Source organism: Lates calcarifer, linkage group LG7_1 (assembly GCF_001640805.2).
Source record: "Lates calcarifer isolate ASB-BC8 linkage group LG7_1, TLL_Latcal_v3, whole genome shotgun sequence".
Classification (NCBI taxonomy): Eukaryota; Metazoa; Chordata; class Actinopteri; family Centropomidae; genus Lates; species Lates calcarifer.
Genome location: NC_066839.1, coordinates 8,902,265 through 8,928,532, shown reverse-complemented (window position 1 = coordinate 8,928,532; position 26,268 = coordinate 8,902,265). Strand labels below are relative to the sequence as shown.

The window sequence follows — 26,268 nt, the reverse complement described above, 5'->3', positions numbered from 1 at the left end:
GTCTGACTGTTCCTCCCGCTCTGTGTCTCTGCTGGCGGCATCACGTCATTTGGACAAATTGCTGATATTTCCACGTTTACGTTTATCAAATGTTCAGATTTTGGCACATTTGGCTGCAGTGTCTGGAATGGATATGTTTTAATGAGTGTGGAAGAGAGAATATTTCTGTTAGGATACAAGTAGGGCTGCAACTAAAGAATCCTTTCATTTTTTCAATCAGATGATTTTGTTCTTCGGTTCATTTATTATTTTGTCCATAAAATGTCGGAGAATAGTGAAAATTCATAGTCATAATTCCCCACAGCCCAAGGTGATGTATTGAAATGGCTTTTGTTAAATTTGTTAATGGCCAAAAATTCAAAAAAAGATATTATTTTTAATCATAAATGACAAAGAAAAGCATCTAAAGCATCTAAATTATTTAAATGGTTGCTGTTCATTTTTCTTAATTGATTAATCAACTAATTGTTAAAGCAGTGCATACAGCTGGTGGCAGTGAAGGTAACATTTCTAATCGGTGGCATGCTAACCAGCAGACCTGCATAACCAGGCTTTTATTATACAAGCTGTTGAAAGAGAGAGAGTTTGGCTTGACACAAAGGTCATGAAATGTTTTCTGCATTTATGATACAAGGTTAGGAGTCGGTTCGTGTAAAAAAAGAGATTTATTCCCTCACAACGATGACTCTACATGTATGAGAGAGAGAGAGAGGGAGAGAGAGATAAAGGTAAGAACGATGGGTAGGGGAAGAAGGGAGCATGAGGACAGGAGAAAGAGGAGGAGAGAGAGAAAGAGAGGGAGAGAGAGAGAGAGAGGAGGAGGAGGAGGGATGTGGGAAAAATGAGTGTGGGTGAGGGGGTGGTGCGGGGGTAAAGAGGGTGGGGGTGTGCTAGTGGTAGCCGAGGAGGAAAACATGAGCGAGAGGTTGGAAAAAGACGAGTGAGTGGAAGAGCAGGGAGGGTGTAAGTGTGAGTGTGTGTACGTGTGTGAGTGTGTGTGTGTGTGTGAGTGTGTGAGTCGGTGAGAGGGTCCCCACCCGACCACGAGTTCTCTTCCTGGGAGGCCTCTTCATCAAGGCTCCTATCTGATCACTTCCTTTTTGGAAGGTGTGTGAGAGAGAGCGAGAGAGAGTAATTAAGCTTCTGCTCTCTGCTTAGTGATTCCACACACAAGCCATTTCATTATCTCTGTTTGTCAACCCCTTCTCTACCTGCACTACTGTGTGTGTGTGTGTGTGTGTGTGTGTGTATGTGTATGTCTGTGTGTTTTTTTTCTGTGTGTGTGTGTGTGTGTGAGTTCCTGCTGGGACATGGGGGGTGCTCTCTCCTCAGGCATTCTTTAAAAAGAGGAATTTCTTTAAAGACAAAAAGGCAGGAGGGTTGGGTGGGGTGAAGGGGTGTGTGGCGGTGTGGTGGGGGGCTGCTTGCCCTTTGTCGGTAATCAGTTTGAAATGTTGAACAGTTTGCTGCTGCTGCTGCTGTTATTCTCCTGAAACCTCCAGAGTGTGTGTTCAATTTATGGAGCCCCTGTAAGTGAGTGTGTGTATATATGTGTGTGTGTGTGTGGTTCTTACTTTCTACTCTTAATCACCAGGTTGTTGATGTCTACATGGGAACCGCTGTAAGATGTTTTAGGTTTTTTTGAGTGTGTGTGTGTGTGTGTGTATGAGTGCACGAGGGAGAGTGTGTGTTTTGTGTAGCGAGGTTAAAGTGGGCCCCTAGTGAGATTAACCTCTGGTCCGTGTCACCGTTTGGCATGCAGGCCCCACCCATCTCTGCCTCCAGATAGCCAGTATCAGGCTTTGTCTCTCCTGCAGCCACACTATCCCCCACCACCAACCCTCCTCCTCCTCCTCCTCCTCCTCCTCCTCCACCACCACCAACCCACCCTTCTCCTCTGCACATCAAAAAACGCAAGAGAAGAAGAAGAAAGGGTGGTCACGTGACTTCCTTTTGAGGAACTGGGCCACATACAGCGGAGATGATTGGTAATTGGAAAGGTGGCGGAGTAGAAAGCAGAGCAGGGCTAAACAAAACAAGTCACAGTTCACCTGAGACATAAACAGAGTCCAGTTCAGCTGCTTGTTTGGGTAAAAGTTGATTGCTGGGTGTGTTTGCATATTTATTTAATTTAATTCCATGAACAAAATCTAACCAACTGAAACATTTCAACAATTGAATATTAATCTGTAAATATGTCTTTGACCAAGGCTTTAAATGTTTGACTTCTTGGCTGTTTAATTTCTAAGCAGAACAAAGGAACATTTGCACAGTAACAAAGATAATGGAGTGGCAACTAATTATTTTCATTATTGATTAATCTGCAGACAATTTGTTTCCACAGTAAAATACGAGAAAATAATCAAAAATTCCCAGTATAACTTATCACAGCACAAGATAACCCCTCTAATTAGCTTTTTAAAATCTAAACCGACAAAAGACCAAATATATTTAGTTTACAATCATATGTGGTAAAACAAAGCATCAAATCCTCAGCTAGAATCAGGAAATATTTGGCATTTTTGCTCACAAAATTAATAAAACAATTAATCTAATTATGAAAATAGTTGCAGATTAGTTTTCTGTCGATCAACTAACCATCTCTAAATGATAGAGAGATAACAAAATAACATTTTCAAAGAATATAGGACATGGCAAAGCGTGTGTAAAAATGTTTTAAAACTTATTGTTGGAGAGATTTTTTTGGTTTCAAACAGTGTTTGAAATGCATCAGAAATCCCATTTTAAAAGGTAGAGAAAAGGTTAAGTTTCCGCAAAAATAAATTGCTTTTCACTGGTAAGCGCAGAGTGGCAAGTTGCAATGAAAAATTTAAAAAGTTATTTGTAATAAACAGATTTGATCACGTTTCACTCATTGATCCTTAATATCAAGCTAATCAGCTAATAACTCACACACCTCTGTCATGTCTGACACACGTCATTACTTAGTTTCTTCTTCTTCTTCTAGCTTGAGTTCAGTGCCAAAACATACACAAGAAAAAACAGTAGCTGCTGTTTTTTTTCTTTCTTTTTCTTTTTTTTTTGTTGCCTCTGCAAGTAACTGGTTTTAATTTAAACCATAACAAGCAATAACAGTATTGCTTGTACAACTTAAACTAACAAAAGTGCAGCTTAATAACTGAAAAAAAGTCTGTGTTAGTGCTGTCCATTTTTGTGAAAGTGTGTTGTAAAAAAAAAAAAAAGGACATGCTTTGTAATAGTGGTTCTGTTTTGAATAGGCTCAGTTATTAGCAGGCTGTGTGTTTTATCACCAGTCACCTCAGCTAGGTTCATTTCCCCTCTCATGCTGATAAAGTAGCTAGATGATCTAGTGCTTCCTCCCCCAGATCAAATATTTGCCCCAGTCATAATCGGGTAGTGTTGGATGTTGTTAATTTGAGGCAGGGGAAACATGAAGGCTTTTAAGTGTTTGATGGGGGGTTGGGTGGGGTTCAAGGGTCAGGGCCACTAATGACAACGTGTTTGAGGAGGGCTGGGGGTGTCAGCGTCATAAGGGTCGGCTCTGTTGGTGGTTTTTCACCGCCGTGTTTGAGAGTGCGTTTCTTTCTTCTTTTTTTTCTCTTTCTCTCCTTCCTTCATCTAACTCTCTCACTCCTTTCCCTCTCCCCTCTTTCTTCTTTGGTTTATATGCGTCCTGTTGGGTTATGTCCATCTGAGCTGATCTGGCCCAGCTTTGTCCACTTAGCATTTCCTGTGTGTAAAAAGCTACTTAATGGCACCACGCCACATGGTGACCGCCATCTCCCTCACTCTCACCCCTACACGCACACACACACAGACATACATACAAACCCCCCCCCCACCACCACCACCCTTCCTTTCCTTTTTAACACGAGCACGATCCAGGCGCGCGGCTCCGCGTGGGCCACCTCTGATTTAAAGCATCCCGTAATTAGCCATTCCATAGCTGGTGGTCACCACGGAGAGTGGCTGGTGGCGGAGGAGGATGGTGGGTCTCCTCTCTCTGCCTCCCCATGCCCTCACGTTACAGCTTCCTGTATTGATTGCTGGGCCTGGTGATGACGAGGGCCCGGCTGATGAAAAGGAGGGCTATTTCTATCCAGGATGTTGGACTCTGTATTGATCGCTGGCTCCTTCCTACACATACGCACACACACAGTCACACACATGTAGGGCTATAGGAAGATATTTATTACATGCAGTATAAGGAAGCTGGTAAGCATAATCAAGCCATTTCTGAGTGCGTCTGTATCCATTTTGTCGGATCGGTTTCCTGGGGTTTTTAGGATGTGACAGTAGCTGCTTGTGGCTCTGAGCGAAAGTGCAGAGAGCTGCCCCCCGGGCAGAGGGTGGTGCTGGGATGGTTATACCACTGACCCCTGGATTTCTGCTGAACTGATCAAATGGGGGTGGTGTTGGTGGGGGTTTGTGCCTGGGTTCCCCCTAAAGTCCAGCCACTGATCAGGAGTTGCTCCTCCACTGGAGCTGAACAGAATGCGCTGGAGGCATTTCCATGAACACCCCCCTCCCCTCCTTACCACCTTCCCTTTCCCCTCCTCCTACTCCAAACTCACTCTCTCATCCAGCAACCCCCGCCCCCCTGCTCTAGGCCACTCCTCCATTTTATGCTCTCCCTCTCTCTCCCTCTCTCCTCTCTCCTCTCTCCCTCTCTCCCTGATGTTCCCTCGTTGCCTCTCCCCGGCCGTGCCCTTTCCTGACCTCTGTGCGTAAACTGAAACGGGTCAGGACACCCGCCAGGTCACTCGAGAGGAGGGGACTCAGGTTACAGGTTCTGATTTGTGAAGTTTTTTTTTCTTCATTGACACATGCATACACCAGCTCAGAGGTGCACACTCTCTCTCACACACACATAAACCCACATGCTGCCTTTTATTACATAATTGAGCAGACTGAGCATGTTCCAAGTCCCATGCTTCAGAAATTCAACTCTGGAGACATGAAGGCATGAGTATGATCCCACGTCCTATGTGGAGGAGATCTGCGTGTGTGTATGTGTGTGTGTGTGTGTGTGTGTGCATGCATGTGTGTGTTTTTCCTGCGTTTCTGCAGAACAAAAGAGGTTGTGTGGTTTCCTCACTGGTGCATTGTGGGCATTGAGGGGGTTGGAGAGAGAGAGAGAGAGAGAGAGAGAGAGAGAGAGAGAGAGAGAGAGAGAGAGAGAGAGAGAGAGAGGGGTAGGGTGCTGAGACAAACCACTCAACTTTGACCTGGAGAGACAAGCCTGCCTGTGGACTGAAGACAGGAGAGGAAGAGGAAGGGCCCATGCGCCGCACAGTCTACCAGTCGATGATTATTCATCATTATTCAGAATGCACTCTGTTTGGTGGGGGGAGGGGTGCAATTTTTTATCAGCTTTTTTTAAAATGCCAATTTACGCTGCAGGAATGCCTTTCAGTCACTGGGATGGTCTAATGATGGTAATCATAAAATCAATTGGCGCTTTAATTTGAATGCGCAGGGTTCAAACAGCTTGAGGTTCCTTTGTTTGTTGTTTGCAAAAAGAAATAGAAATCCATGCATGTATGTATGCGCGTTGTAGCAGTTTTGGTTGATATATTAATGAAATATTGATCTTTAAATGTTGATTGTTTGATGCTTTTTGCAGAACAGGCAGTTGACTTCAGCTCTCATCGGTTGCATAAAGCTACAAGCTCAGTTTGTGACTCACCTCATCGTCCCTTCTGTTTTATACCCCCTGCCCCCATTACAAGATTTTGTTGTGCAAAATCCTTTCGCTCATTTTCATTCCCCGATCCTTGTACTCTCCTCAAAGCCAAATCCAATACTTGAACGCCCAGAACGGATGATTTGTCCGTCAGGAATTGACTAGAAGCGAAGCGGCCTTGGCTGTTAAGTCTCACCAACCACAGAGAGAGAAAAGAGAGGACATGTGTGAGAGAGGATGGAATGAATAGATTTCATTCAAATTATGTGTACTGAATACATCAAAGCCAGCAATTTCCCTTTCCTATAAATTGTGAAAATATAAAGATGTGTAAATCGGGAGGAAGAATAGCTTGAAGGTTTGATGTTAAGGCAGAAGGTGCAGTCGTTCTGAACAGGTTTTTGTGGGGAAGAAATTGATTTTTCTTTTTACCATTATGAATGTTTTAATTTCTCTAATTTGAAGCACAATTTGTTCCCTGTGATTTCTTTGGTTGATTCTGTGTGATACATTTGGATTGCCTCGTAAATTTGACTGTTCATGGCCACTCATTTTAAGATCTACTTAAGATAGATAGCGATATTCTAAAAAGAAAAAAAAGAAATATATATATATATATAAAATGCAATTATACACATTAGTTTAAAATGAACTGAAATACATGCTCATATCTGTATTTGTGTTTTTCAGGTTTAAAGATTTTAAAAGTCAATCAGTGAAATCTGTGTATTCCACATCCAGTAATAAACATTTTTAGTAGCAGAAATCTTAGTTCATGCATTAGCAATGTGAAGAAATTGTATTAACCTATTCTTTTCAGTTGAATGAGTCAATTTTCAGTTGAGTGTTTTGATTTAGTTTTTATGTATTAAGTTTATCTTTTACACAGAAAGTTTAGATATTAAGTAACAAACAAATATAAAGTGGCTAACATAAAAAAACTAACCAGCACATCTAAGTGTCTAAATTGACATAAATAATGTTTTTAAATGATCCTGCATGAAAAATTTCTTTAAAACAACTTTAAACTGATTTGTTTAATTCAAGCTTGACAGATTCAATTTTTATAGCCTGATAAGCTTTTTGTGCATTTCCAAAAGTCTTGGCTTATTTTACATAATTGCATTCTACTGAGCACTGCTTCTGATTCAGTAAATGTCATTAGAATTCATTTAAGAGTTTGGAATAAATTTGCATTGAGAGTGTGTCAATCAGAACATCTGTCAGCTGAATTTTAAAAGGTGTAGTAATAGATGCAAAGACAATTCTCCTATTTTGAGTGCACTGTATTACTCCTTCACTTTGTTTCCTAATGAATTAGGTTTAAAAAAAATAAGGGGCCTCTTTATGAGACAGGGTTTAAAAAATAATATTATAAAGTTTATTCTCAACAGTCTTGTTTTTTTAAGAAGAGCCCAATAAAACAGAAACTTATTTTAACACATTTTCCCACTCTTATGTAATCCCTGTTTTATCCTATACTTAGACTTTAATCTTTATTTAAATGTACAGTGGTAATCAGACATCCACCACAATGCAATGAGTTGCCAACTCTATTCTTAGTTTGTAATTAATTCACACATTTTTTTTTCACTTCCCCACTTCTCACTGTTTTATACATTCCCACTTTTTAAAAAAGTCTCTCTTACATATTCGTATATATCTACACCTTAAGCTTCCTGTAACTGCAGGCATTGACATGGGCGTTATAGAAAAAAAATATGCAGCTGAGCACATTTTCCCTCCCTCTGTAGTTTCACATTAGATTCCCTGCGATCATTTGCTCCTTTTCTCTTCCTCTGTCTCCTACACATCTGTCTCTACAGCAGGCACCGCATTTACAGATAGCCCGCGTGTTATTTATAGGACTGGATGTATAGTAGGTAGTAGGTTTGCTCTGCACACACTGCATGCTCGTGTGGGTGTGTGTTTACCTATGCCGAGATCTGCAGGGGCTCGCTGCGATTCATGAAGGTCACGGATTCGGCGCCTATCAGCCATCCGTTCTGTACGATCAACAGGACATAAATCATGGTCCAGTGGTTATGTAGTAACTAAATCAATAATTCCGATCATGTAGATAAGATGGATGGTGGTTGTGCCGAGGGGAAAATGGTGCGACGCTCTTGTCTTTTCTCCCTTCAGAAAGAATAGGAAGTGGTGTCTCTGCGAAAAGTAGATAAAGGGAGTACAGCAGATCCCTCTGTGTGCAGACTGTCATGACAGTTGGTGCAAACCACATACAGCCGATCCACCATGTCTGACATGATGTCTCTATGTGTATATTGTGTACTGCAGCGGGGCTCATAAGCCTCCACTGTAAACATGCAGGTGTTAATAAGTCTCAACTCTTCTGTACAGTTATTTGGAGATGAAGAGTGTTGATTGGACATGTTGTTTATTCACTCGGGGACCTGATAATATCTCTGACAACCGTTCGACATTTATGTTAAATTCACTTTGACTGTGGATGTGCATAACATTATTGCTGAGCTTTATGCTGTTGAGACAGAAAGTAGAACTGAAGCAATACATTGAGTCTCTTCATTGAAAAATGACCTTTTCTGCTCAATGCAGAGGCTCACCTTTCACTCGCCTGTTGAAGACTATTTTTGTGTTAAGCAAAACAGTCTGTCAGTTTGGTTTATCATTAAAGACTGAAAAAATACCTATAAAAACCAGTCAAGGTAAAGCCCTGAGAATGATGTGTTGGAGATATTTGAATTGCAATTTAAATTGACTTAGATATTCTTACTGCCATGTTAAACTGAAGTCATACATGTGTCTTATGATCAATTGACCCCAAAGATACAGGTGTAACTTAATGTTGTCATTTTGAAAATTAGTAACATGAGCATGAACATGTCATACTTTTAGCCTCTGACTTACATCCGCACTCTTATGTAAATACAAATCTGCCATTGTTAAATGGCTAATTGCTTTTTTTGTTCTCCCCACAGAGCAAACTGGTGATGGAGGGCTTCCGCAGCTTAAAGGAGGGTGAGCAGGTGGAGTTCACCTATAAGAAGTCCTCTAAGGGCCTGGAGTCCCTGCGGGTAACCGGACCTGGTGGGGGACCCTGCGCAGGCAGCGAAAGGAGACCCAAGGGGAAGGTCCCACTCCAGAAACGTAAACCAAAGGGAGACCGGTGAGTGTTGTAAAATTAAGGGGACAGGGAAATGAAAACAAGGAAGGTTTTTATGTGTTCTGTGTCTGCAGGACTGTAATAATTCATGCATGTGCCTGCACGTCTCACCAGTCTATGCTTCTTGTAAGAAAACCTGAATGTACATGAGTGTTTGTTAGCTGCATTCACAAAGCAGGGGCAGTGCTATAGAAGAGAAGACATGTTATACGTACATCTCACCGCAGCGAGCTATCTCTGAGTGGGCTGAGATTATAGATTAAATCTATTCAATCTGCCCGACTACATGTCTGTTGCTATGGTTATTGTGCACCATAATAAGGAATTGAATAGGGCACTTTGCCTGCCATTGCCGCTATTTTAAATCAATTTGCCAGCTTTTACATTAGAGACGACTTTAGCAGAGGGATGGATTGGGCTTATATGCATCTCAATGCGGCAGTAGCTCAATCAATTGTTTTGTCCTCAGTAAAATCCTGAAGGGTGCTTTGCTAAAAAATCTGTCAGTGCGAGCCATATGGAGCTCCTTGAAAATACCCGGTGGTTTAAGCAGAGGAGGCTGTGTTCCCTGTCCTCCTGCTGACAGAGAGCGCTTTCATTTGATGTATAGCGAACCCTGCTAGGCAGAGGCGTGTATATACTGTATCTGTTGTAGGAAGGCATCACATGACCACAGGGCTACATTTACATTCGAAAGTCCGGCTCTGGTGCTCTTTATGTCGCTGCATCAGAGCTGCTACAGTGGAGCCAACCCTGTGCCGTCCAGTTTTTTAAGGTGTGAAAAGAAAAGCTTTTGTTGTAAAGGAGGAAACAGTATCCAGGAGAGAGGGCTCCCTGATTGTTTTACACAGCTGAATAATTCAGTTTATTTGGGATAATTGATCCAGTGTTAGGTCAAGTGTCTCTACCTTCTACTAAGGTGGTGGCAAGGCGGTATTGGATTCAGATATGGCAGGTAGATCTCTGTGATGTCATCTGCCTTTGTGAGCACGCTCAGTGTGAGCGGGCTCCTGTGGCAGTTACGCTGCTCTGACCCCTGCTGGCCACTCTGTTATGCAACTAACCATTGTTTAGTCCATTCTTTACACCAGCGCCCCTCAGATCACAGCTCTCTCAGTGCGTTTGATGTGCGTGTGAATTGTGCAGAACAATCAGTGGTCAGGGAAATAACAACTGAAGACACTGATTATGAAAGCAGTGCATTTTGGGAAACACAAATGAGGCACACAAGCGGGGTCTGTATAACTGGTTGCTGAAGAATGTTATCCAAACGTTGCAGATTTTTTCTGGGTTGTTCAAGCGCTCATCTGTAACCGTGTTGTTGCCAAAAAATGCTGCTTCCTAAAGAAAATGTCTCTCCAACAAATGATTGCAAAACAACACTAAGAGTGAGACATGTCTAGAAGAATTAAACAGGTCACATAACTATTCCCTGATTTCTGACTTTCTGCTGTCTTGTCTCCATCAGGGTGATAACAGAGGTGGTTTTCAGTTTCTTTATATTTAATGTAACTCAGCGATTAGTCAAGTGGTTTATAACTCACCATAAATACAGAGTATCCAACACAATGAACTTATTGTGCAATGCTTAAGATGCAAAAGTGCACAGTGCATATGTGCTAATCGTTCTTAATTTCACAAGTCTTGTTGCTGAGAAGAATTTACCAGCATTTCTGACTCTGTACTGATTTTTGTAAGTGTTGAAATTAAGGTAATTTTAACTGATTTAGTCATTTCAAATTTAATTTCGATTTTTTTAAAACATGACTTTCATTTAGAAAAATGTAATAAACCTCTCATGATAATAATCTCAAATCTACAATAGATTAATACATTTTTATTGCTACTTGTGAATCTGAAATTACAAATATAATTGTTCTCTTGAAATAGCTCTTTTAAAAAGCACCATAAATAATTTAAAAGATCACCACTGCCAACAACTTATGTGCCATGAAAAATACTGTCTATTATATTTCTTTGTTTAACTCAAACTCCAAGGGTGTTTTCTTTAATTGGATGGAAAGTATTGTATCAATGTTAAAAGCTCCCTGGAGATAATTCAGCCCCTTTTCAGAGGCAGTGAGGACTGAAATAAACTTTCCTAGCAAAAACCCTGTCATGATTTATTCTCTTAAGTAGTGGTAGCAATTTGCTGACACACTGGTTTGCTGTGTCCGCTTTTGCTTGTTTTTTTTTTTTTTTTCTTTTAATTGGCTGTCAAATGGGATGCATCTTAAAGTCCTTATAGTCAACTGCTGTTTCCTGATGATGAGCCTCTGCTGCATTCAGCTTTTACGTAAAAGACAGTGTGAGTTTGTTTGGCTTTTAAATTAAAATCAACATGAAACCACTGATTTAATTGCTTAAGAGGTATTAAGCATTGAGCAACAGACCAACAATGAGAAAGACACAGAGGCCTGACCAGTGATTTGTTTTGGATATTAAGCCTTGAATAAGAGTACCTGACACCAGAAGCAGCGAAAAATTGTCCAAATGTCAGTTTGATTTGATGTAGTGCCAAAACAACTGATGGCTTCTTGACAGGCTGAAATCTCGGCCACCTTTGCCATCACAGTTTTCATTGCCGCTCTTTCAGCACTCTTGTGGCCCTTGTCAGATTTAATAACATGGTGCAGTTTGGCATGCTACGGACTGCCATTCATGTTTGAGCTGGAGCAATATCCTGTGTCATACTCCCACCTAGTGGTCAATCTAAGCTAGAGCAGCAAGAACATGCTGTGTTTATTTAAATTTTTGTAGACGTGTGTTTATTTTTGATTTTAAAAAAAGTATAGTTAATTTTTTATACTTACAAAGTATTCTCCATAAATGGTGTTGTTTTATTTAGGAAACTAAGGAATAATGTGATGAGGGTTTCTACTTTTTTTTTTTTTTTTTTTTTTTTTTTTAATCATTCCATGTGTTCTCTCTTCTCTCCGCCCCCTGTAGCTGTTATAACTGTGGAGGTCTGGATCACCATGCCAAGGAGTGTGGCCTGCCCCCCCAGCCAAAGAAATGCCACTACTGCCAGAGCATCACGCACATGGTGGCTCAGTGTCCCCACAAGGCGCTGGCGCCTGCCACAGGCTCTCAGGACCAACATGCGTCTACCTCGGCCTCCAGCCCAGGGACCGGGCCCTACCTCTGCCCCCTGGAGGAGGAGGAGCGCTCTGGCTCGTCTCCCCTGGAGGGCTCCTCCTCCTCCCCGGAGGAGCCCCACACACACCGCGGCCCCCGGACCCAGAGGTGGAGGAAATCCTGAAAACAGCCCCATAGAGGTGAACCTTTCACCACCCTCTCCCCCCACCGACCCTCATGTCTCCCCTCAATCAAGGATACCTGAAGCCCCCCCCTTCATCTACCTCACACCTGTGAAAAAATAGGAGGTCTTAATTTCTTTACTTTAATTTTATTTGTTGTTTTTTTATTTTTCTAACCAGCGCAGCTATGGCAACGATCAACGGGGTACAGATGTGCGTGAATGTGTGTGACTGACTGACTCACTTGCAGTCATCTGGTGCAGCTATGGCAACCACCGCTGGAATGGTGACTGCAGGGAATGACTGTTTTTTTTTTTTTCTTGTTTCAATCAGTGCAGCTCAAGAGCAAAACTACGTGGTATGAATCTTGGTTTGACAATTTTTTCCCTCCTCACCCCACCCACCTTGGACCTAAGTGTTGGCCGTTTTGAATGCTTTTTCCTTACAGATGTTGTCGATTTTAAACCCGCAAATTTATATCCTGTAGGCCTAATCGTTCAGACAAAATCAAGATGCATCCTTTTAGCACACACAGTAGCTCATTTTAAGAAGGATTAGAAGAAGACTTTTAAAAGCTCAAGACCCTCTAAGTGATAATCCAGACCCATAGGATTGTTAGCTTGGCTTCTAAAGATCTCTAGGGAAACTTTATGGATATGGAGGGAATTTAAAAAAAAAAAAAAAAAAAAAAAAAGACAGTGGGCCTGCTACTCTCGAAACACTCACTACATACCTCTCTCTTACACAAAATAGACCGGACCAACTGATTGTCAAAGGCTGAGCATGTGTGTTTGTGCATGCGCTGTGAGAGAGAGAACGAGAAAGTGTGTGTTTGGTGTGTGTGTGTGTGTGTTGTGCATGCTCTGGAAGAAAAGTCAAACTGTCAGACTGGAGCACCTCTTCTTCAGGTGCAGGTCAACACTATTAACCTTTCAGTTCCCTACTATGATAGATAGACACGCCTTAGAGAAGATATCATATAATTAGGCTAGATCATAGTTTAGATTCAAGGTAATGAATCGATCGTTAGACTTCCACCTTGGTTGTTGTATAATTAGTTTAAAATAACGCTACACTTTATAAATCATAGTATAAGTCATTAATATATATGTAAAGCCACAAGATATAATTGAAATTCTCTTAACTTTAAGTAATGCATATATAAGGAATTAGCTCTGACATAGGTGAATAGCCCTGTATATTGCATGGGATACTTTGTTGTTGTGTGAAAACCTATAGCTCTCTCTCTATTTAACCGTTTTCATCCACGACAAAGCTCCACGCCTTCTTATTCACTAGCTCAAATAATCGGCAGTCGCCTCGGACACAGCACAAAGGCTCGCCTCGTTTTTCTTATAAGTTTAGGATCAGATAAACCACAGTGTCATCACAGCTGCTCTACTTACTTAATACCTCACCAACTCTTCCTCTCGGGAACGAATGTCGAAGAACGTCAAAGCTTATATTTTTTTCACTCTCCCAGCTGTGCGACAGTTAGGATCGAACCACCCGTTCCTCTTCCATCTGTGCCTACCATTCGTTTAGTCGGCACCAGCCAGGTAAACGCTCACCCCTCTTTGGGATGAGACACCGTCGTCGCTGCTGCTGCTGCTGCTGCTGCTGCTGCTGCTTCAGACTCACTGAAAAAGAGAAAGGGATAGAGAGAGAGAGAGAAAGAGAGAGAGAAAAAGAGTGCTGCTTTTGGTATAACTTGAATCCCAAGCATGGCTTTAGTGGCACTTATTTGTGACCTAACAACTCTTCTCTGACCATATTGAATGTGAAAAGAGCTTATCCGAAGTTGACCCCTCACAAAGTTTCACGTTGGGTCACTTCGGAGTTGTATCTTAATGTTCTGACAAATCAAATATCTTTGTATGATGATATCTAGCTTGTGTGTGTTTTAAAAGCTCTAAGTAGACAACCAACTTTTTTTGGTATATTTCTATACCAAAGAGTTTGGCTTTATTTTTTGAAGGCATTTAAAAGTTAAGACTTGCTGACGTGCTTGCTATCCTCGCTCTTTCAGAATAAGAGGGACTTATTGCTGGAAGCGAAATACTGCGGTTATGTTTTTTATTATTATTTTTTTTTTGGTTTTGTTTTGTTTTTTTTATGTACAGCTTTTTGAATGTGTGTGTGTGCGTTAAAAATCAAATCTCAACAATGCAACATGACAGAAAAAACAAGTGAATGACCAAACCACAGAAGGAGCACAGGCCATGCTCAAATCTCTATGGAAACAACATCTTTTTCTATGATGTATTTTTACATTTTTACACACAATTCCTCTCAGGATGATGAACTGTTCTCAGGGAATTAACCAAAAAAATGTATTGTATTCTTTTGGGAATCATCCACTGACTGACTCAACAAACTCTGTTAAGCAATGGCGAAGAGACGTATGTAACCGATTCATGTACTGATATTAGCAACTACCTCTTGAGTTATACATAGTTGTGCATTTCTTTTTGTTTTGTATATTTTTTGATGAGCTCGTATGATTAACTTTAGGTCTCTGTTGTACTGAGGTGTTGTGTGAGAAGTTCCCTAGTGTTGCCACAGACTTCCCTGGTCTTCCTTCCCAGATTTGATGAGTTACTTTTTTTTCTTTTACTGCAAAACTCTTCTTTTTTTTGTTTACAGCAAAAGCCTACCTCATATGCGCTGTTCCTCCACAAACTCCTTACCTCCTCCCAGCCCCCTCTACCTCCTCCATGCCGTTTGTTTGTTAATTTTGCCACTTGTCGCACTAGAGTCACATGGCATTTTCAACGAATCAGCCCTGAAGCGGCTCATCACTTGTGACTCCAAATATTATCCTTACAATCAAAGCCCTTTTTGAAGGTTTTACACAAATTTTCAGAATGGGCGTGTTCTTCTCACACATCCAGGGTGAAGTTTTTTCTGCCAGCTTTGTGTTATACTGTCAGCATACACTCATCACTCAGCTGCAGACAGCCAGTGAGTTTACCTCAGTTTGTTGGGCTAGCTATAGACATGTTAAATATGAAATATTTTACATTTCCGAGTGAACGCATTTTGAAAAGACATGGACTGTTGTTTTTAGTTTGTAAGTATTTTATCATAACCGTTTTTGTAACCACTTGATATGATGGGCTAAAGGTGGAGAAGAATAGGATTGTACTTCGCACAAGGAGTGCCTATCTCTATGTTTTGTTTGTCTGACCCTATTACCAAATAGATATTCTCTTCTTTTTGGGCTCCATAGTAATGGCCTTTGTCAGCCGTTTTTACAGCCTCAGATAATCAGACGTATATGTGGTTTGGAGATGATGCCCCTTCTTGTTGCAAACTACATTTGTAGTTTAGAGCGGCATTGTTAACATTTAACATGAAATCAGTAGATTTTTGTACTAATGGTGACATTGCATAGACCTCGTTCTAAAAAAAATGTTTATGAAGATGAATATTGTTATCATTACTTTTTAAAAACTAACTCATGAGATTAAAGATTGATTTTGCATATGACCGCAGTATTACAGTTCACACTCAGCTGAGAGAATCACTATGTTGCAGTGGGCCTACATATGGAGTTGATGCCTGTAATGAACAAAATACACAAACACAGTAAAATATATTATTGTTGTTAGTAGCTGTATATTTTCTTCCAATCAATGTAACTACTGATTGATCTCTTGTTTACTCTCCTGTTCAGTATTCGACACACTCAAGAAACTAATCCCCCTTAAGGTAGACATAATCAAATGGTTTATCAAGGCTGCATGTAGGATAACAAATTGGTAGAACTGTATTATTAATATTTTCCCACTTGTCTTAAGTTCTGAATCATGTAAACATGAGACAACACAAGCAATGAGTCTCATCAAAATCATCAAAAAAATGTTGCATAAGGGTTTTCCCAAGAGCAAACGTTTGTGATCCAGAATGTACCAGTTGTATCTCAGCAGAGGGCTCAGTTAGAGTCTCAGACATTGAAAAGGGAATGCCGTGTCTCAGATGTAATTTGCTGTGACAGAATATAATGAGAAACGAAATCATGAAAAATCTGTGTGGATACAAACTTGTTAGATCCCAAACCAAACTTAATTTGAAATTTATACCAATCTGAGAGTCAATGCTGGTGCATTCATGCCCCTCAGTGGTGGTAATGAAGAAATGAAGAAGGATGCTATGTGACATTATGCAGTGCTCAAAGGCATTCTATAGAAGACTGTATCACTCATATAACACCATGTTAACAAAAATTGTTATATTTGTTGAGAAACTGAGACAAATGAGAATAACTTTTTAGAAACACTTTTTTAATTTCATACGATACGGACTGGCATAGAGTTGTGTATTTGAAAAGATAATTCATGCTTTATATCTTTGTGGGTCCGTGATTCAGTGTTTTAAATTGGGCAGAGTTCATTGCTGTCCTGTGGAAACCATGTATCTGGGTTTAAAGGAATAGTTTGACATTTTGGGAAAAAAGTGAAATCAGGTTCTAGCAGAGAGAAGATCCATACCGCTATCATCAGTGATTTCTGTCTTTTAAATCTTAAATTACCCCCCCCCCCCCCAAAAAAAACAAAAAACAAACTTGTTATACCTTGTTTAATTAGTTTTAGAGGTGATGTGGATTATCTCACTTTTGGACAGAGCCAAGCTAGCTGTTTCCAGCCCTTGTTCTAAGCTAAACTAACCAGCTGCTGGCAAAGAATTAGCCCTAGTTTATTGAGTCTCATGTATAAGCATACATTCAGGACACGGAGGTAATTATTGTTAAGTTTCACCAGTGGTTACTTCTGTTCCCACAGTGTTTGCTAGTTAATCTATGAGAAATACAAAATAGGGCTAGACAGAGCTAAGCTAGCTGTCAGGTTGCAGTCTTTGCGCTAAGCTAAGCAGCTGCTGCTGTAGCATATGAGCATATTTCCCAAAATGTTGAACTTTTGCTTTAAACTTTGAATTGTATTTTAAATCCATTTTTATGGGGTTTTATTAAAGAACAATTTAAATGTTCAGTTCATTTGTTCAAAGTCACAAAATCTGAAAACAGTAGGCATTCATCAGACAACAACTTAATGCTAATTAAATTAGGATAATAACAAATAATATAATATAATTTGAAGGAAAAGTGTTTTATAAGTGTCTACATTTTTCAGATTCTTAAGAAATGATAAATAGATTAAATAAAAGCATGCACACCTGGTCCAAAGACTATCCCAAAACCCAAGAATGATAAGAAAATTACATTCATATTACAAAGACAGAAAAACTATAAAGTATCAATAATGTATCAAAAGCCTTTGGAGACTAACAGGATGTACTATGCCATGATCCCAGATAGGGGAACCTCTGCAGTCAGTCTCACTGCTCCCTCGTGTGGTTGTTTAGGGGACGACAGCAGATGGACTGAAGTTCACATACCTCAACGGCTGCCTTTGTCAGCTGCTCTGTGCTTTGCCTTGACTGGAGAAACAATGTGTTTCAGGGGATGATCATTTATGATGTTTATTTTTTTAACTGAACTGTATCATGTCGAATTCATATTGTGTTTATGTACATGAAATCATACTGGGACAGTGGACCTCTAAGGACCTAGAAATCCAACCAAGGCAGTTTTAATTGCAGATACCTCCTTGTATTGACTAATAACCTCACATTTCTCATGTTAGTTTATGTTTTTACTCTCTACATCCTGGCCAGAGGGAGTCTTCTGAGCTCTCTTTCTCTGGAGTACGTCTAGAGCCAAGCACTGATTGCTTTTGAATGGGGAAAAATGTTCTTCTATGTGCATATCACTCATTATTTTAGCCCCAATATAAGTGTACTGCCTTTTTTTTAATTTCTGTGAATCTTGGATTGGATTTTTGAATATGTCTTAAATGTTTTACTTGATTGGAAAATAAACATATTATATTGGCATTAAAGTATGTATAATTTCCTACTAGACACTGAAATGGTTTGATACTTGTTTGTATATTATTTTACGTAATTCAGATTTTAAATTTCAGTACCTTTCAATTCCACTGTTAAAGTTAGACATTAAGATCAGTTAGCTAATCATGTGGAGTACTATTTATACTGTGGAAACAGTAGTAGTGGTGGGGTCAGAAGCAAAGACCCGACTGTTACCAGACTGAAAAAAGAGAAATTTCACAGGAAAGTTTTAAGAACTATATCTTACTTAACTACAATTCTAGATTGATTGATAGATTATTTAACTTACTTGAATACTTAGCTTACTTGACTGCCATACTATACTGATTGAATACTTACTTGACTACAGCACTAGATTGGTTGATTACTTTACTTAACTAAAAATCCTTATATACAGTCCAGGAATACATCTAAGGCCTCTCCGTCTTTAGGGTGGAGGTATTTCAAGACCAATCAGAGGCGGTTGCTAGGCGGACCAGATTCGGCCGGCCAATACGCGCTTTCGTGCCAATGTTAGCTGACGTATGTCGTCATTTGCTACGACGTGTCTCCTCATTGGTCATGACCGTCTGGGAGGAGCGCGGGGAGGCGGAGAAACTAAGTCAAACAGATTTAAACTAAGTTTGAACCGCCACCTCGGTTTGCTAGTACCGTGAGAAAACGTCGTTCATGAAGAGGTCTGGATGCTAAAACAAACTCTGGAGCTGCTTTTTTTGTGGTACAGGATTGAGACTGGACGCTGAACACACCTGCGGCCTGAAGGTAAGGCAAACAGTTAGTGACTAGCGTTAGCATTAGCTTTGTCGGAGAGCTGTTAGCATGAGCGCTGAGCGTTACCTTGTAATGATATCGTTTAATTACATTTTCAGTCGTTTAGGCGTTCCTGACATGAGTTGTAGACTTCCAACGTGGACGGATGGTAACATAATGGGCTTTTAGCAACATGTGTAAATCCAACATGTGTTTTCACTTTACCTTTACATTTACATTTTACGCCTCTTTGTTATTTTGGGTACCATTCTGGTCATTTTAACTCCGGTGTGTGGCTATTTGTAGCCATTTTATATCATTTTGCTTCTACCTGGCTGCTCTTCACCTGGGTGTGAGCATTAGCATTAGAGTCGAGAGTTAGCATTAGCCCTATCTATTAATGAGTTGTGGAGGGTGGTATCCGTTAAGTACTCAGTTTGTCTGTTTACAACTTCACTTGCATCTCTTTTACAATTAGGCTGCAGACATTTTACTGCTTCTTCGTAATGCGCGGCAGCTTGGGCCAATTTAAGTCAGTTTATGGCGGATTATCACAGTCGATGTGATCATTTTGCCTATTTGTGGTGGTATTGCATCGTTTTGCGTCTCTAGCTGGGTGTTTTTTTAGGGTCAGCTTCATTGTGGTTGTTTTACGACGCATTGTGTCTTTATAGTTTTGTGTCTATTCCAGGTCATTTAACGTTTCTTTATGGTCATTTTGTGTTTCATGTGTGGCAGTTAAGAATCTCATTGTGATTGTTTTGCGAGTTAGTTTTTTGCCCCTGTAGTTTTATGTGTCTTTGTAGCTTTGTGGTAATAATCTGTCCATAGACAACCATTGATCCCCTGTTGTGTATGTTATTGATGACAAATTTGTTTGCGGTGACTTGAGACTTTATTGAGCTCAGTTTTGAGTTAAATACAAGCTTGAAGACTAGATTTTAACTCTGTGCTCTGCCACAAGTTTTAGGCCTCAAGAGTAGGTCACAATGTATGAGCTGAGATTACTGTTAAAAATTATTATAAAACTATTTAATAAATGCTTTCCTCTCTGAGATCAATTAAGTCATATTCTAGTAACATAATTTATTCACCTTCAATGTGATTGTCAAGGTTCTAGTGTTAAGGTTTTCAGTGTTGTATTCTGCACTATTCAGATTTAGGTGGTGAACTATTCTTTATTAATTAGGTTATTTGTTCTTCAGGTGTTTTACTTGTGTTTTCCAGGTTTGCTCATTCAGCTGCTACAGCCTGGACAGAAACATCAGCTCTCACCTTACAAACCAAACAGGTATGAGTCCTAAAGATTTACCCAGTCTGAAAAAATGTGTTGATGAGCTGAATTATTAATATTAGCAAACAGTAGTTCTGTTTAAATCCTTGGTATTTAATGAATATAATAACAACTGACTATTTTTGTCCACAGATAGTCAGAAAATACTAGTAGTTATACATTTAAAAAAAAAAAAAAAAACTCAAAATAGTTTTCAGTTAATTGTCTGCCTGTGGACTGAGGTATAATCAAAAATACCACAAGTTAAAACACTGCTTTCAAGAATGTCCTTAAGTGAAAGTTCTGATTATGCACTTCACAGTAATATACATGATTCCTCCAGTGATTTGTTGAAATTTAAGATAATCATTTTAGTTAAATTTTAGTATTTATTGTTATTGATTCCTAAAGATGTGATGCTTTTTCTTGTCATATGTGACAGTAAACAGCTCGTTTTCTGAGACGCTCCTCTAACGTTTGGAAACTGTCCTGGTTCTGCTGTAATGTTGAATACTTATCTGTGTTTTGGGGTTAAACTGTTGATGAACTGTTGATGAAGGGCAGGCCATACGGTATTGATCATTTTCCTTTGTATATTTCTCTTTTTATTTCCTCCAGGTGTCAGCACTTTGTCCACAATTGCAGAGTCTTTGCACAATGAAGAAGTTCTTTGAGACCAGGACTGAGGCCTCCAGGTAATTCACAAACAGGTTTACATCAACTGTCCAACACAGAGCACTGACATTAGATTATAGACCTTCAGTAATTCAACTGATATGTGAATAGTTTGATTTGTCACAAAAAGACAGAACTCATTATTAAAGTTTATTTACATAATATGTTTATTTACATGTGAATGTACAGTTCAAAGAAAATTAAGAATTTAAACATCAGCTTGCTCTCTCCAACTCTCCCTCCCTCTTCCTCCCTCTCCTTCTCTCGCTCTCTTTTTGTCTCTCTCTCACTCTCTCCCTCACTCTTGCTCCTTCTCTTTCTCTTCCTCTCTCTGTCTCTCTCCCTTGCTCTCTTAAGCCTGGCACACACTAAAAGACTTTTAAAATCTTACCCGATGTAGAAAATGTGGGAGACCACACACGATGACAAATAATGACAGATTTCACAGTTTAGTTTTTTATAGTGTGAGTTTGTGAAGACCAGCATGGCACACCACACACTAACAGATTCACCTCCAACAACTGGAGTCTGGACACTCAAAATTCCAAATCTCACAACTTCAGAGTAAACAAACCCTAACCCTAACTGGCCTGATTATCTTTTGGTGTGTACCCCACTTACTACTACTATTATACTATTTCTCTCTAATTGTCTGCCCCCCCCAATCACTCACTCTCATGCTTTCTCTCTATCTTTTTCTCTTTCTTCTCCCTTCCCCCCTTCTTTCTCTGTCTCATTCTCTCGCTCATTCTCTCTTTCTTATTAGTACAGTAAATCATAAATGTGTGAAGAACTTATTGGGTCATTTTGGTTTCTATCAGAAGAAACAAACCTTTCCATCCACTGCTGTTGTGTGAATATCAGGAGCTGGTGGAGTCAGTTCTCCAGTCAGAGCAGCTTCTTCTGCCTTTGTGTATAGAGGAAATTTAACTCTTGGACTATTTCTGATTAGTCCAGAACCTGTTACTCTACGCTCTGGTTTCTTTGTAGATTTAGTGTCTTTTACTTCTCTGTCTTTTGACAGTTAACAATACTCAGAAACTTTCTGTGTGTTTATTTTGTGTTAAAAGTTGCATCTTTATATTAAAGTTTGTTGTCTTTTTCTCCACAGGATTCAAACTTTAACCATTAAATCACAAAGAGAAGAGAGAGACGTGAAGACATCTCCAGAAGGTCAGTGTTAGTTTTTTCTTTTCAGTCTGACTGTCATTACCTCAGTATATATGTATGTGTGTGTGTGTGTGTGTGTATATATATATATATATATATATATATATATATATATATATATATATATATATACATACACAGTTGCAAAAAAAGTATGTGAACCCTTTGGAATTTCAGGGTTTTCTGCATTAATTTCTCCTAAAATGTGATCTGATCTTCATCTAAGTCAAGGGTATTGACAAATATAATGTGCCTAAAATAATAACACAAAAAAATTCTGACTTTTCATGTTTTTATTGAGAGCAACCATAAAAACCTCATAGTGCAAGTGGAAAAAGGATGTGAACCCTTGAATTAATGACCTCAAAATTGAGTCAGGTGTTAGCATACCTGGAGTCTTGTTAAGAAAATGAGTTTGGAGGTGTGGACTAGAGCTACTTTGACTGATAAAAACCACTCAAACTTTTTGACTGTACTCATCACAAGAAGAATATGCTTATGTGAACCATGCCTCGCCAAAAAGTTTTCAGAGGATCTACGATCAAGAATTGTTGATTTACATAAAACTGGAAAGGGTTATAAAGTCATTTCAAAGACTTTAGAAATTCACCAGTCTACAGTTAGGCAAACAATCTACAAATGGAGACACTTTGGGACTGTGGCTACTCTACCAAGAAGTGGGCACCCAGTCAAAATGACCCCAAGAGCACAAGAAGACTAATCAATGAGGTAAAGAAACAACCCTGAGTGACAGCCAAAGATTTGAAGGCATCATTGGAGCTGGCTAACATCTGTGTTCATGAGTCGACAGGTACGTAAAACATTGAACAAGCAGGGTGTCTATGGCAGGACACCACGAAGGAAGCTGCTGCTTACTAAAAAGAACATTGCTGCATGCCTGAAGTTTGTGAAAGAGCACATTGACACTCCACAGCGGTATTGGCAAAATGTTTTGTGGACTGATGAAACTAAGATTGAACTATTTGGAAAGAACACGCAGCACTACATCTGGCATAAAAAGGGCACTGCATATCATCATGAAAACATCATCCCAACCGTAAAGTATGGTGGAGGAAACATCATGATTTGGGCCTGCTTTGCTGCATCAGGGCCTGGCCAGCTTGCAATCATTGAGGGGAAGATGAATTCCCAAGTGTATCAAAAAATTCTTCAGGATAATGTGAGAATGTCTGTATGTCAGCTGAAACTCTGTAGAAGCTGGGTGATGCAACAGGACAATGAGCCAAAACACTGGAGCAATTCCACAACAGAATGGCTTCAGAACAACAAAATCCACCTTTTGGAGTGGCCAAGTCAGAGTCCAGACCTCAATCCAATATAGATGCTATGGAATGATTTGAAAAGAGACATACACAAGACATCCAAAGCATATGACAGAGCTAAAGCATCTCTGCCAGGAAGAATGGGCTAAAATTCCTCCTGAACGATGTGCAGGTATGGTCCACAGCTACAGGAAGCGCTTGGTTGAGGTTATTGCTGCCAAGGGAGGGGGTCAACCAGCTATTAATTCCCAGGGTTCACTTAATTTTTCCACTACCACTATTTTGAATGGTTGAATGAGTGTGTTCAATATAGACATGAAAGATAAAAAAAAAAAATTGTGTTATTATTTTAGGCACATTATATTTGTCAATACCCTTGACTTAGATGATCAGATCACATTTTAGGAGAAACTAATGCAGAAAACCCTGAAATTCCAAACGGTTCACATACTTTTTCTTGCAACTGTATGTATGTGTGTGGGTGTGTGTGTATATATATATATATATGTATATATATATATTGTGTGTGTGTGTGTGTGTTTTTTTCAGGCCGATAACCGATATTTGGTGCAGATATTCATTTGCAGTAAAAGTGAAAATACTGGCGTCAAAATTTTGAAAAATTTTGAAACAAATTGCAACACTTAACTTTGTTTAAATGCCTTTAAGCATATGTTTATTAAACAGCTTTACAGATTTGCAACATGTAGAGTTTTTTTGAATCTTAGACAATAAACATCTGTTTTAAAATTCTAACAAAAAGTGCAGGGAGCTCCCAGGCTCAGCAGCATGTCTTATGAAGTTAAAGTGGCTGCATCAGAGCCAAAATAAACCAGTTTTAAATTAATCTCTTGCCTAAAAAGGCAGATGCGTCAAAATGCAGAATATTGGCAGCCAATAATCGGTCTATCCCTTACACACACACACACACATATATATATATATATATATAAACCATAGTTTAGAATAGAACCCCTTTTAATAAACAGGTTTAAAGTATATATAGTATATAAAACTGTAAAGAAATAAATTGAAAACCTTTAAATATTAAGTGTAAAACCCTAAAAAATAGATTTAAAAGGCAGATACATTTCAACCCTTTAAGGAATAGATCTAAAAAAATAGGGATAAAACATTCTAAAAAAAACGTGTAAAACATTGTTCAATAAATAAAGTTAAAACTTATTAAACTTTTAAAAATATAAATATCTAAAACCTTTAAAAATATATTTAAGAATTAAGCAAGTTAACTGTACAAAACATGTAAAATTTAAAATTTTAGCCTAAAAAAACATCTAAATAAGTATCAAACCCATAAACAATAAGTCTAAAACACCAGTGCAGCCTTTAAAAATTACTTAAAATCCCTGAGCAATGAAGTGTAAAACCTTTTAAAAGTTAAATAAAACCAAATATATATATATATATATATAATATATATATATAAACATGATATAGTATAACATAATATATTGTATAATAATGTTATACATAATAGAGAATGCAACTCAAAAGCTTGGGAAGAAACTTTTACTGATTTTATTCCATCTAATAAATCGCAGCAAAGATGACAGACATTTGACCACAAGGAAACACTTAGAGCTGGTTAGGGTTAATGTACTTATAAGGACATTTTCCAAAGATAAACATGTCTGTTAAGCATCTTTGTAATCATTTAACTGCTTGTGATACAATTTTCATTAAATAGTTGTATCATAAGCAGTTGAATGTTCTCACAGAAGTTTAATAAAGACATACAAGTCTGTGGAAAATGTGCCCATGACTACATTACAGATGGTAGAGAAAAGTGTGTGTGTGAAAAGTGTTTTTCAACAGGAACGCAGCACTGTTTACAGCAGTTAGATGGTGGAGGTCTTTTATCTAATTAACAGCTTTGTAACACTTTTGTTTTCTTTCATCCACTTTAGGTCTTCAGCTGCTTTCGTCCTCTCCTCCTGCAGAGACAAGAACATGTGTTAATCACAGAAACTAATCAATAAATCTATTTTTCCTTTCCTAAGCTGTCTTTATTCATTTTTGATACCTAATTACAATGAATTTAAACTAAATTTTTTACAACTCAGTATCACATATTTTAGTGTGTTTTTGTAATTATTACACAGTAATGACTAAAAATAGTTCTGAAACCTAGAACCTTCACTTACATTAAACCACATGTAGCCACTGGTTAGGGTTGGGGTTTTGGGTTTTAGCTGCTTTTAGCCACCATTTTTGACACCTTATGTGACAATAATTACACATTTATTAGTGTTAGTGCTACTAATGTTTCACTGTTTTGTCATTATTATTCCTCTAGCTATAATTATTATCATTATTATTATTATTACTACTGTTTACATTTTGACTTAGTCTATGTATCTGCAATGTTGTCTTTCTCTTACCCCATCCCCCTCTCTCTGTCTAAACCCAGCTGGTCGAGGCAGATGGCTGCCCACCCTGAGTCCAATTCTGCTCGAGGTTTCTGCCTCTTAAAAGGAAGTTTTTCCTTGCCACGGTCGCCTAGTGCCTTGAGATAACTTCTGTTGTGAATTGGCGCTATAAATAAAATTTGACTTGACTACTGTACTATGACATTTTTTGACATTTTTAAACAATTTTTCATGCCTTCTATACTATGACATTTTTGACACCTTACTATACTATGAAGTTTTTTTAACCATTTTTGACACCTTACCATACTATGACATTTTTAAACAATTTTTCATTCCTTCTATACTATAACATTTTTTGAGGTCTTACTATATTATCGCATTTTTTCATGCCTTACTATACTATGACATTTTTTGACGCCTTACTACACTATGACATTTTTTGATGCCTTACTGCACTACGACATTTTTATGACATTTTTGACACCTTACTATACTATGACATTTTTTGAAAGTTTTTGACGCCTTACTATACTATGACACTTGTTGACATTTTTTGACCATTTTTGATGCTTTACTATACTATGACTTTTTGACCATTTTTGATGCCTTACTACACTATGACATTTTTGACGCCTTACCATACCATGACATTTTTTGACCATTTTTGATGCCTTACTGCACTATGACATTTTTACGACGTTTTTGACACCTTACTATACTATGATGTTTTTTGACCATTTT

The 26,268-nt window shown here is 38.8% G+C and overlaps 1 protein-coding gene and 1 long non-coding RNA gene across 5 annotated transcripts in view; both read left to right on the top strand.

Annotated features, from left to right (window-relative positions):
• The window catches only part of lin28b (lin-28 homolog B (C. elegans)), a 32,236-nt gene extending 14,241 nt beyond the window's left edge, over positions 1 to 17,995 (top strand). For 2 of the 4 annotated variants that reach the window (XM_018675985.2, XM_018675989.2), the window contains exons 3-4: positions 8,629 to 8,816; positions 11,763 to 17,995. In XM_018675985.2, the coding sequence (XP_018531501.1) occupies positions 8,629 to 8,816; positions 11,763 to 12,075 (501 nt within the window). In that variant the 3' untranslated portion in view covers positions 12,076 to 17,995. The remainder of the gene's footprint in view (positions 1 to 8,628; positions 8,817 to 11,762) is intronic. The other 2 variants (XM_018675987.2, XM_018675988.2) reach the window with 2 other exon arrangements.
• A 476-nt stretch (positions 17,996 to 18,471) lies between these two features.
• LOC108883099 (uncharacterized) lies at positions 18,472 to 25,203 on the top strand. The gene is made up of 5 exons (XR_001960881.2): positions 18,472 to 18,745; positions 19,961 to 20,024; positions 20,625 to 20,701; positions 21,793 to 21,854; positions 25,063 to 25,203. It is a non-coding gene; the product is annotated as an uncharacterized LOC108883099 (long non-coding RNA).
• The last annotated feature ends 1,065 nt before the right edge of the window (positions 25,204 to 26,268 follow it).